The following is a 13,436-nucleotide window of genomic DNA, read 5'->3' on the forward strand; positions in this document are numbered from 1 at the left end:
CCCAATGTAAACCAGCCCTCACTGCTGCATTTACTAGCTGTGGCTGGATTACAAGACAGAAGACAATCTCTACAAGCATGCGGGATATGGAAGTCTGTTCTGTACTGGCAGTCTACTGTATTTTTCTTCAGTCAATTAAAAATATAGCTTCATAAATCTCATAGTGCTTTATTTTTTAAGTTGAAACAAATGGTGTAAATGGGTCTTACAAAAGGACACCGCTCTGTAGCCACCAATTGGAAAAGGGTACTCACCCAGTTCACATTAAAAATTAATTTGATGTCAACTCTTGTCAGCTTTCAATAGAAATGCCAAGCAGTCTACCACATAAGGCTATTTGAGGGCAAAGGTAAGAGTGGATTCAGCAAAGTATAAAAGACAAAAAACAAACAAAACAAAACAAAAACAAAAAAAAAAACTAACAAAAAAAACTGGTAGTAAACTCAAGATAAAGGGGAGTCCTTACCTTGAAATGGGCTGCTGGATTGCTGAGCTAGTGTAAGGTGCTCTTCACTAAGAATGTATACTGGTTGGTGCTGGTTAATTTCCACACTTGTGCAAACATTGCTGTCACCATGAAGAAAGAAGGTAAACGCGCAAGACAGATGCTCACTGTAAAAAGACAAGAGCGTTTGATATGTCAATGCATGTTATAAACATGAAAAACTGGATACATTAAAAGAGCACCACCCATTGTTATATGTCCTGTATGAAGGTGCACACAGAAGAGAGACATACTCCTAAACATAAAGATGTTCTCCAGCATTTCTAATTTGAAAATCCCTGTGCACAATATCACACAATCACCTTCACTCTGCCACGCTCATCCAGCCATGGTACATCCTCGGCACAACTGGATGCATCCACAAAACCCATAGATGCATCCAATGTATTGCTGAGGAAACAATGAACCGAAGAGCAAGACAGAGCACCACAGACATACATGATTTAATTAACTACCATATTTTTCCTTTCCTTGAAATCAAGGATCTCATATTTCTACTTCCTGTGTTACTGCCAAAGAAGAGGAGTTGGAAACTTAATTGGTTTGCTACCAATAAACTGTCTAATGTCTTCAACAAAACTGCATAAGTAAAGCCCAGCACAGACCTGCATAAAGGTTTTGTAGGAACAACCTTTCATGATAAATTTGGGAGACAGGTGCTTATAAAACAAGCTGCTTCTGTTGATCAACCTGACGTACCCTATGAAGAGGTAATGAGCACGATTAAAATTGATTTTCAAGGCACTACGTGTCAAAAAAATTACCAAAATGCACGCTCGCCATTTTACGCAAAGTCTCGTGTCCTCTGTCCCTCTTTGTGTCGCCGTTTGTCTGATGTCCTCCATCCCCCCTTTTTTATCCCCGTGTCCTCTTTGTGTCTGTGTCATCCTCCCTTCTGTGTCCCAGTTTCAGTTTGCCCCATGTCCCCATTTGTGCCCCCATTGACCCTCTGTGTCCTCGTTTGCCCTGTGTCCTTATCCCTCCCTCTTTAGTGTCCACCTCTGTCTCCTATGTTCTCCATCATGTGCTCCATGTCCTTCTCTCCTCCCTGTGCAGAGTTAGCAAACAGATTGCATGTCTCACCTGATCCTGGGAACCAGCAGTGATTAGACACCTCTCCTCGTCCCTCACTCACCACTTGTATTGATGCAATCAGGAAAAGCCAGCAAAATTGGAAGAGTGAAGGAGAGGAGAAGCCGCTGATCGCCGCAGGCACTCTCGGATCAGATGAGAGACGCAACTGGCAACAGAAACGGAATAGGGACATATGACTTGGAGTGCAGCCGTGGCACCCCTGGGAAGTGCCCGGGGCGCAGAACCACACCATCCAGTTTGAGAACCTTTGGATTAGGAGCACTGTGTTAATGTGACGTTCCTGTGGATAAAAACTGTGCAGTGGTAATTGGAGAACCTGTAAACTGCTGTATTGTCCCAACATTGGCAGAAGTTTGTCTTCACAAAAGGTCCCATTTCAGAGGATATTGTACTGCAATGCCTATGGGCTATACTGCAACTGGCAGGCCAATCATAGTCTGGACCCTGATTGAGTGCGTTAATGACACTCAAAAATAAATAGAGACATTCAACCGCACCAAATAAGTATGGAAGAAATATAAAAACAGAAGTATTCTATAGATTACAGTAGACAATGGCCAGTGGCATATACTAAAAATGTAAAAAAAACAAAAAAAACGCTCCTGCATTGCAAGAAACCTGCTAAAGTCCTTCGCAAAATAAAGAACTTCAGCCAAAACGTGTTTTAAAAATACTGTCAGGATTTTCCCTTAACCACTTTTTCCTGCTGGACGTAGAGCTACGCCCAGAAGGCCATGTGCGCTCCTGTGGCCGTTCGCGCGCATGCACGCTCGCTCGCTCCCGGCCGTGGACCGTTAGCCCAGGAATCAATGAATCGGGCCATGGTGCCGATCACCGATTCCTTTCCCCCGCAGAAAAAGCGACAGCTTCTCTCGGAAGCCTTGCTTTTTCTGCCTCCTACGTCCCCCTAAGCGTACATGATACGCTTAGAGTGACGTCATGTAAACAAACCTAAGGTTGCCATCTTGTGGCCAAAAAGTAAATCTACATCTACATTAAAAGAAATAAATGAACATATATTTACATTACATTACTATTTACATCCCACCCTCCCAAAAATACCCAAATAAAATGTTAAATAATAATTTTAAAAAAAAATTACCTAAGGATCTAAACTTTTAAAGGATACCTCAACCGAAGAGAGAGATAGATAGATAGATAGATAGAAAAAATATAAAATATATAGATAGAGATAGCGAGAGATAGAGATTTTTTTTATTATAAGCTTGTAAACAGTGACGGATGCAAAACGGAAAAAAATGCACTTTTATTTCCCCAAAAAATATTGTCACCATACATTGTGATAGGGACATAATTTCAACTGTGTAATAACTGGGACAAATGGGCAAACGCAATACGTGGGCTTTAATTATGGAGGCATGTATTTTAAAAATATAATCGCCGAAAACTGAGAAATTATTTTTTTCTTATTCTTACTGTTAAAATGCATTTACAGTAAGGTAGCTCTTAGCAAAATGTACCACCCAAAGAAAGCCTAATTGGTGGCGGAAAAAACAAGATGTAGATCAGTTCATTGTGATAAGTAGTGAAAGTTATAGGCTAATGAGTGGGAGGTGAACATCGCTCGGATGCATAAAGTGAGAACGACTGAGGGCTGAAGTGGTTAAATTTAAATCTCGTTTGTATTACCATTGCAGAGGTGCTTTCCAAGGAAAAACACTCCAAGCACAACAGTTTGGAAAGGTCACACTGTCATATTGGGCCAGATTTACTAGGGCATCTCCATTCATCTCTAGCTAGCGTATTGTACGTGATCCAGCAAACCCGGACTAAACATTTTTAATAATGGTTTGCTAGCTTTTTTACTATTACCATTTAATAGCAAACAGCAGGTCTATGCTGTCTGCAGGTTAAACAAAAAGACAAGTCTTCTTTTCTACTTATACTCAGTGATTACAATAATTGGATCCTGACAAGCGCACAGAGCTCAGCTGTCATTGGACAGATAAGTGTAGTGGTGGCAGAAGTACGTGGCAGGAGCACACGGAGCTGGGTTACGGACATTTACATCCTAGCCGAGATGATTCCCCAAAAAGGAGAACATTTTAAATTAAAAAACGCAATAGAGCATGCTCACAACCAGTTAAATAAAAAACACTGCAATTCTTGCTGTGGAAGCTGCATGCACCTAAAATCACACAGCTGCTAGTTCACACATCTTCCAGCAACCCTGACCATGACCTTATATGGCCCAGAACCTAACCACAGCTCTGGTTTGATGGATGATATAGCCCAGTGGTGGCAAACCTTTTCGAGACCGAGTGCCCAAACTTCAAATCAAAAAAGTCTCGTCTCTCGTAAAGTGCCAACACGCCAATTTGAACAAAATGACACACACCCCCCACCCCCACCGAACATAAGAGATGACAAATACCAGGCCCTCAAACCTACAGTGACCAGATTTGCGCTGTGCCGAAAAATGGGCGTGGTCATGACATTGTATGGGCGGAGCTAACATATTGATGTAACAGCGATACATAAGAAAGCAGTGTTTCCGCCATGATGTGGTGAAACGAGGATTCGCATCATGGGTGTGCAGAAACTGTGTGATGCTATTCATTAGTATACCCGCCGTAACTCCAAAGCAGCACATATAGCCAACTATGACCATTAAATAAATGCAGCAACAGTTACCCCAGACACCAGAAAATAATGCAGTGGGCAACATTTCAGCAGAAAGTAACGCAGTGGGCAACATTTCACCTGCAAAAAAAGGAATTTACTCACCTGACATTAGTCTTCTCTCCCGGCCATCCTTTGGCGCGCAGCTCCCCCAGAGATATTGCTCTTGCATATCTCCCGCACTGGATGGAATAGCAGGGCTACGGGAAAATGGCGCCCGAAGCCCTGCACTGGAGACACAAATAGTCTCCAGTACAGGACTTCGGTTGCCATCTTCCCGTAGCCCTACTCTGCCTGCCAGAAGACTATGCAGGCTGGAGAGGGGCTGCGGGCTATAAACTGACGCGGCGAGTTCATGCAATCGGACGGGACATAGCGCAGCAGCGATGGCGTGCCAGCAGATTCGGCTACGCGTGCCGGATCTGGCAGGCGTGCCATAGGTTCGCCATCCCTGATAAAGCCATTTCAGAGGCTTGGAGATTTCTGGAGAGCCTAGTGCAAACCAGGTACAATGCCTACAGCTGGCATTAGAGATATGTCATAACAGCAACTCTGCAGCAGAGATCCAAGTGACAACAACACTGGTCTCTGCATTGCTGATAATGCAACATGATTATTATAAGCTGCAGTGCACACCATCAGCAGCAGCTGCTAAACATAAAAAATGATGTTGCCATTACAATTCACTCATGTAACACAGTGGTTAGACTAGTGCAGTGCGCTTGCTAGTTCTCTTTGCCATCAACCTCTTTTCTAAATCTCTAAATTGATCAGTATATTTACATGTAGAACTATGCAGTTGCATATAAAAAAAAAGGCATGGAATTAATACGGTATGTGCAGATAATGAAGTTTCACTGTTATGCAGCAATAATCTTGAGTACAACAATTTAAAGCAGTGTGTAGGACAGCAAAGAAATACACTTCATGTAAAACATTACTTATTACAGCTTCCACAAAAGAAAAAACACAACAGCTGCCAGCAGAGGCTGGAAAGCTACCAAGGACAAGAAAAACAAATAAGAGCCTTTATGTTCATGAACGTCAGTGTATTCATGGCACTGTCCAGAGAACAAAATACTACGCATGAAGCAATCTAAATCAATTTGGTTGAGAACATCACTCTAAACACGCATACAATCTTCTACATCCTACATCAATGCTATTTATGCTGGGATTACACCACACAATTTTCTGTTAGATTTTTCTGTTAGATTATCTAAATTCAACATGTTGGAAATGTATCTATCTTAAGGTGCATACACACGCACTACAGCAGCTAACGACGGGTCCGTCGGGACCTCCCGTTGGGCGGACTTTCAGCAGACTGTAGTGCGTATGTACGCACTGATAAGGCTGTTCCTGAACGATCCGCCCGTGCGTACACACGCACTACAGTCTGCTGAAAACCCGCCCACCAGGAGGTGCCGACGGACCAGTCGTTGGCTGCTGTAGTGCGTGTGTATGCACCTTAAGAGATATTTACCATCTGCCGAGCAATCTACTGAGCAGGAGATGAGCAGAAGACAATGCACCAGAGATAATAACCATTCTCTCCATAAAATAATCTAATTATGCATTCTAACAGAAAATCTAACAGAAAAATCTAACAGAAAATTGTATGGTGTAAACCCAGCATTAGAAATACTTAAAGCGGATCTGAGATGAAAAACTAACTATAACAAGTAACTTGTCTATATGTCTTATGTAAAGTTTAGTTTACACAGCAAATCTAGCTGCAAACAACTTCAATAGAATATGATCATTTCTTCCTGTGATACAATGACAGCAGCCATAATTGTAAACATTACACAGAGGCAGGATTATTTGCATCTTGAGCACTCAGCCTGTGAAAAAAACCTAAGCCCCCTCCTCCTCCCTCCTCCCCTCTGCCTCTGAAATCTCTGGCTAGTAATACCTCCCCCTCCTCCTGCCCAGACTAAGCTCCCATGAGCCCTTGCTACTGTCTGAAAATGCCTTTGCTCTCTGAAAACCTGTGGGCGTGGCTTGTTTAGTTTATAAAGAATTAGAGTATTAAAACAAAAACAAAAAAGTACTTGGCTTGAGGAATGCCCTATAAACAATAGGAAAGGAACACAATTATGCAACGAGTAGAAGTTCATCTCGGATCCACTTTAAAGGGAACCTAAACTGAGAAGGATATGGATTTTTCCTTTTAATACCAGTTGACTGACTCTCCTGCTGAACCTGTGTCTAATACTTTTAGCCACAGCCCCTCAACAAGCATGCAGATCAGATGCTCTGACTGAAGTCAGACTGGATTAGCTGCATGCTTGTTTCAGGTGTGCGATTCAGCCACTACTGCAGACAAAGATCAGCAGGGCTGACAAGCAATTGGTATTGTTTATAAGGAAACATCCATATCCCTCTCAGTTAAGGTTCCCTTTAAAGGCCATCCAAGGTGAAAATAATCTGATGAGAAAAACAATTGTATACATCCTCCTCCTCCTAAAAATGACTTTTTTAAAGATATCCCACAGTTTTATTTTATTATTTAACCCTAATGTTTTACTGTTTCATTGTCTCTGCTCAATGAAACCTTTATTGAAGTATGCTAGAGCTCAAATCTATGGATTATTGACATCTCTTTCCTGCTCTCAGAAGCCAATTACAGACAGGAAAGTATTTATGGCTGTAATTACTCATCAGTGGGGGGTTATGTTATAGTCTGACCCAGTCCGACCCAGTTCAACCCAGTCCCGACCTGGACATAAACTGTCACTTGCATACCTTTCAGGCAGAGAAAGGGAGAAAAAAAAAAAAAAAAAAAAGAAGGAGCACAGCCTAGTTATTTGTGTGCTTGGCACTGTTTATACACGTCACCTCGGTTGTCCGTAGTGGTTAGCGCTCTCGCCTTGCATCGCTGGGTTCCCGGTTCGAATCCCAGCCAGGTCAACAGCTGCAAGGAGATTGTATATTTTCCCCCTGTGTCTGCGTGGGTTTCCCCCGGGCACTCTGTTTTCCTCCCACATCCCAAAAACATACAGATAAGTTAATTGGCTTCCCCGTAAAAACTACCCCTAGACTACAATACATACACTACACAATATAGACATGACTATGGTAGGGACTAGATTGTGAGCCCCTCTGAAGGACAGTTAGTGACAAAACTATATAAACTCTGTACAGCGCTGCGGAAGAGGTCAGCGCTATATAAATACTAAATAAATAATAATAATAATAATAATAATACTACATTTATATCTGTGAATTTACTAAACGTAAATTGCGTTGAGGGCAGAAATGCAACTATACACATATTCATAAACTATGGACTGAGACAAGGACTGTAGGTTCATTTTTAACGTGGATCTGACCACAGGTTGAAACACTGCCATCGCTGTCCCTTGTACCTCCTCTATGCTCACCCGTGCCTCCAGTGCCCCCTCTGTCTTTAGTGTTCCTCTATCTACCCCCACTGTGTCACCTCTGATATTTTCTAAAAATAAATTTTCTGAAAAACTCCATTATTTTGGTATATTTTTTTAACTTGTTCCCGCAGAATCAAATTACACACTTCATATTTAAATTTCAAACCGTCAGATCCTGTATTGTAATCAGAGTTCTACATAACGCCATGCAGATCATTTTTTCATCTTCTTTGTGGATGGTATAGCATCCATTTTCATTCCAGTGTTGCTAGGATAGCAGAAGATCAGGGGATTTTCTGGGCAACAATGGAGAGGGTGTTGAACAGTGTGCTGCGCAAAAAAAGACCTGACCAAAGTTCTGGAAAAGCCTCTCTCTTCAAAGAAATGGGGGAAAAAGTGGGGCAAAAGCATTAGGTTTTCAACCAGAGGTGGTGGGTTTTTTAGATCACCTTCAGAGAGGTCAGCTTGGGCAGAGGGTGAAAGGCAGTGATTTAGAATTTGAAGTAAATCTTCTGGTTATTTGCAGGAGTGATCTCTTGGCTGCCGCTCAGCCAAATTGATAAAGGGTCAGGGGCTGCTGTACACATGCTGCAGCAGCAGGGGCGTCTCTAGCCATTTTGTCACTCCAGGCGAGAAATCCTGTGGCACCCCCCCCCCCCCCCTGTGATTGCCCCCAGTCCCATACCCCGCACCCCTCATGGTGAACACCACTCCTGTGGTGAACCCCACCCCCAAGACCCCCGAAAATCATAATGCAGCAGCGTTTCACCAGAAAATGTACTTATTGCGGCATGGGTTCACCAGAAAATAGTTGTTATGCAGCAGAGCGTTTCACCATAAAATATACTTATTGCGGCATGCACTCACACACACCACACACAGTACATACACACACACACACACACAGTGTACACACACTGCACACAACATACACACTATACACAGTACACACACACACACACACACACACTTTAGACACACACAGCACAGTACACACACTATACACACACACACACACACACACACTAGACATACACTATACACATACAGAGATAGGAGGAGTGGAGTGAGACTGAGAATAGCCTGAGATGGAGCAGTTTATCTGTATTGCAGTCCCACATTACACAGAGACTAGTTGCTGGTAATAGGACTGCTGTCCCTGCCAGTCTCTTACACAAGTCAGCAAGCAGCCCTCCTGGAGTCTAGGGACTGTCAAAACTTTTCAACCTGTTTAAGACCTTATCTGCACTTGCAGTCATAACAATGGGGAGAGACCAGACAGATTTTTTCCCACTGACCCTCCAGACGAGTTCTACATCATGCTGTGTATATTTACCAGCTTGCCTGCCCTCTAATTGCACTTTTATCAGCTAGCCTAGTGTTTTACATTGCCTTACATCAACAAACCTGAATACAGCAGACACAGGACCAACCCTAAATCATTGAATGAAAGGCGGCCTGGGGAAGTCAATGCCTGGCTGCTACACAGTCTCTACATCCATGCAGTTACCAGTAGCAGAGAGAGAGGGACTGAATTCTCAGGAGTCGGACTCAGGAGCTGATGATGCTGTACTCCTCGGATCCCTGACTAGGATGAGTGCCTTCTCTCACTGACTCATTCATTACTGTGGTTCTTTGAATCATTGAGCTGAAGTCCAGTCAGCCCCGCTGCTGCTGCTGTGTAAACTGACACCTGAGTCAGCTGAGAGGCATTTCTTCTCTCACTACTCAGTGCAGAAGCGCCCTTGCCTCTTCCTGTCGCCTTAGGCGAAAATTTATAGCTGCCTAATGGCTCGGACGCCTCTGCTCAGCAGAGGCAGTAGTGGTGACGATCAGCCGTCTAAGCAGAGTAGTGGTTACTGAATACATTCATTGCTCTGCTTTCCTGAGCTTGTTTATCCAGATCAAAGTGTCTCATTAGTTTTTTGGCATCTGAAGAGCCTGCAGGAGCTCAGTCAAGGCAGCTCTCCCTATACTGTAGACACCGAAGCTTAACCCTTTCAGTGCTCCCTGCAAAGTGAAGCCAACTTGTAAACTTCAGGGTTTTTTTTTTAGGATTTCCAAATAGTGTAATAAATACTATTTTTGTTAAAGTGGTCTGAAATTCTTACATAACATTCAATAAAAATGCGTTTTCCAACATGTTATTGCCCATACAGTGGTTAGATTTGCATTTGTGTACAAGTAATATTGTCTGTTTACAAATTACAAGTTCCCAAAGTACAGTTTATCTGCTCTGAAAGCTGCCATTGCATTTTATTCAAGCTGATTTTTATTATATATTAAAATCTTCTAGTGAGCTCATCTAAACTGTGTGTATGCTTGAAGCACAGAAAGCTCCTTTTCAGTTGTCACATACAACGTAACAACTGAGGAATGTAAACGATACTGTTATCTCCACTTCTGATCGGATCCAAAGCTGAAGGGGCTTTCCTTGGCAGGACAAAGTGCTGTGCTTAACTGTTTGAATGCTGTTCTGCTACATTTTTTGTTTCTGCTAGTAGGTTTAACCTCCCCAGCGGTATGGACAGAAATGTCCATCCATAAAAACATGCTGTGAACAGTATAAACGTGCATACACATCAATACTCTCCTGCACTGTATACTAGACCCTTGCTTGACACATTTTGGCAAGTTACAGGAAAAAAAAAAAGTTTTAAAAATAAATTTTATCCCCTTTTGCAAAGAAATCCTGGGAAAATTGAACGCCGGGGAGGTTAAGGCTGTAAAGATTTTTTTTTATTTTTTTTTAGAGCAAAGGATAAATGCTGAGTTTCAGACCACTGTATTGAAAGGTTATGTGGTGGTCATTTTTTTTATTATTATTATTTTTTATTTTTTTATTTTTTTTACACAGCAGGGAGGAAAGTTTAGGTCCGTATTAAATGTTAGGGGGTGGTGCTGGGCGCCATACAACTCAGTGGATTGCTTAACCTCTTGACGACCAGCTAACGCCGATTGGCGTAAACTGGTCGTCTGCGGGTTACCATGGAAACAGCCGCTCGATCGAGCGGCGTTTCCATGTCAGTTCACAAAGGGTGTCTCCGTGAACAGCCGGAGAGCCGCCGACCGCGGCTCACCGGCAAAATGTAAACACACGGGGAAGAAATCCCCGCTGTTTACATCACACGGCGCTGCTGCGCAGCAGCGCCGTGACGTAGATCGGCGATCCCCGGCCTCTTATTGGCCGGGGATCACCGGCATCTGATAGGCAGAAGCCTATCCTATCAGGCGCAGGACGGAATTCCGTCCTGCACCGCTCACAGGGGGAGGGAGAGGGAGGGAAGGGGAAGGAGGCCAGGAAGCGCTGCGGAGGGGGGCTTTGAAGAGCCCCCCCGCAAGCGCAAGCAGCCGGCGGCGATCAGACCCCCCCAGCAGGACATCCCCCTAGTGGGGAAAAAAGGGGGGTAGTCTGATTGCCCTGCTGCACTCCTGATCGGTGCTGTGGGCTGTAGAGCCCACGCAGCACCAATCACTGGAAATTACCCTGGTCGTCAAGTGGTTAAAGTGTACCTGAGATGAGGACTTGCCTATAAAAATATACATACTTAATAGAGTACTCGGGGGATTTGTATAGGATACGTGTTCCCTGAACAGGGTTAGGCCCCTAGCGCACTAAAACATCACTTTTATTAGTTCTATTAAAATCAGGTATATCAAAAAGGTACAGCATTTATAAAACAAACAGCTGCGTTGGTGTTTGGCACTATTGTGTCACATTTGTGTCATATCCCTGGGATGGATCACTTTCAGGCAGATAAAGATTGTACATCTATGTGCATGTGTCGTGGAGAGGAAAGGGGTGTCGTGGAGAGGAAAGGGATCTCCTCTCCAGCACCTATGCACAGCTAGTACATGCACAAATAGGACCTGCTGATCACACCCTCTTGCACCAAACACAGGTATAATGGACAGTAGGGGATCACACCATGCAAACAGTGTACAAAATTACAAATAACTCGACATGTTTCGGCTAAATGCCTTCGTCCGGAGTAAATACATATATACAGTGCTGTGCATCAAACATATACAGTGCCCCTGCCCCACATAACTGTCAGCATATATAGCCCCTATCAGAGCTGAATGCCGCTCTTAACTCACAGTCTTATATACTGAGCATTTACTCTCTTCCCTGGGCGTCGCCCAGCAGGGTGTGTCCTACCTATCGATCATGTAGTATATCCCATTCATTATCCAGGGTTCTCCTATCTCCTTATAGTTCCTCCATCTCCCCCCTCTTATCTGCGCATATGGCTGCATGTTAAAGCAATCTGATCGGCTCATTTGTCACCTATAAATCATGATCAGGCGTGCATAACTGTTAGATATTCGCCCCGAGTTTTACCTCGCGAGTCCCTCTTTTTGCTCTCTCACGCGACCTCATCTGCGCATATGGCTGTATGCTAAAGCCGCTTGGCCTGCGCATTTGTCGCCTATAACTCACGGTTAGGCATGCATATTTGTTCATCCCGATTTTAACCTCGGGAGTCCCTCTTTTTATATAAGCTAGGTAGTGCCTCATTATATAACTGGTGCTCAATAGCACCCAGGCATCTGTATATCTATATATCCGACAGCTTTATGGTATATTCATTAGGGACACACTCGACAAGGGGTACCATCGTTTTTGGTGAGGATTTGTCGTTCTATACATCGCACACCCTCTTTTGGGGGTGTTTTATAGACGACATATTGATTATCTGGGACGGGTCAGTGGACATCTTCAAGGACTTCGTTACGCGTCTAAACAACAATACAATTGGGATGTTTTTTTTTACACATGAGATCAGTAAAAACAGTATAAATTTCCTGGATCTCACAATAACCCTGTAAAAGGATGGAAGCATCCAAACCACAATATACAGGAAACCGACCTCAACAAATTCCCTCCTGCACTGGAAAATTGCCTACCCGTGATCTCTCAGATTGCTTTAACATGCAGCCATATGCGCAGATAAGAGGGGGGAGATGGAGGAACTATGAGGAGATAGGAGAACCCTGGATAATGAATGGGATATACTACATGATCGACAGGTAGGACACACCCTGCTGGGCGACGCCCAGGGGAGAGAGGAAATGCTCAGTATATAAGACTGAGTTAAAGGGAACCTAAACTGAGAAGGATATGAATTTTTCTTTTTAAAATACCACCAGTTGCCTGACTCTCCTGCTGATCCTGTGTCTCTAATACTTTCAGCCACAGCCCCTGAACAAGCATGCAGATCAGGTGCTCTGACTGAAGTCAGACTGGATTAGCAGCAAGCTTGTTTCAGGTGTGTGATTCAGCCACTACTACAACTTCAGAGATATCACCAGGAAGCCAGGCAACTGGTATTGTTTAAAACAAAACATCCATATCCCTCTCAGTTTAGGTTCCCTTTAAGGGCGGCATTCAGCTCTGATAGGGGCTATATATGCTGACAGTTATGTGGGGCAGGGGCACTGTATATGTTTGATGCACAGCACTGTATATATGTATTCACTCCGGACGAAGGCGTTTAGCCGAAACATGTCGAGTTATTTGTAATTTTGTACACTGTTTGCATGGTGTGATCCCCTGCTGTCCATTATACCTGTGTTTGGTGCAAGAGGGTGTGATCAGCAGGTCCTATTTGTGCATGTACTAGCTGTGCATAGGTGCTGGAGAGGAGATCCCTTTCCTCTCCACGACACATGCACATAGATGTACAATCTTTATCTGCCTGAAAGTGATCCATCCCAGGGATAGGATACATATGTGACACAATAGTGTCAAACACCAACACAGCTATTTATGTCTTATAAATGCTGTACCTTTGATA

The 13,436-nt window shown here is 43.5% G+C and overlaps 1 protein-coding gene across 1 annotated transcript in view; it reads right to left on the reverse strand.

The window, feature by feature from the left end:
- MED13 (mediator complex subunit 13) overlaps nucleotides 1–13,436 on the reverse strand; it is a 191,143-nt gene that overhangs the window by 109,326 nt on the left and 68,381 nt on the right. Inside the window, exon 4 of the mRNA XM_068268750.1 lies at nucleotides 467–612. Coding sequence (XP_068124851.1) covers nucleotides 467–612 — 146 coding nt within the window. The remainder of the gene's footprint in view (nucleotides 1–466; nucleotides 613–13,436) is intronic.

The sequence above is a fragment of the Hyperolius riggenbachi genome, chromosome 2 (assembly GCF_040937935.1).
Source record: "Hyperolius riggenbachi isolate aHypRig1 chromosome 2, aHypRig1.pri, whole genome shotgun sequence".
NCBI classification, from domain to species: domain Eukaryota; kingdom Metazoa; phylum Chordata; class Amphibia; order Anura; family Hyperoliidae; genus Hyperolius; species Hyperolius riggenbachi.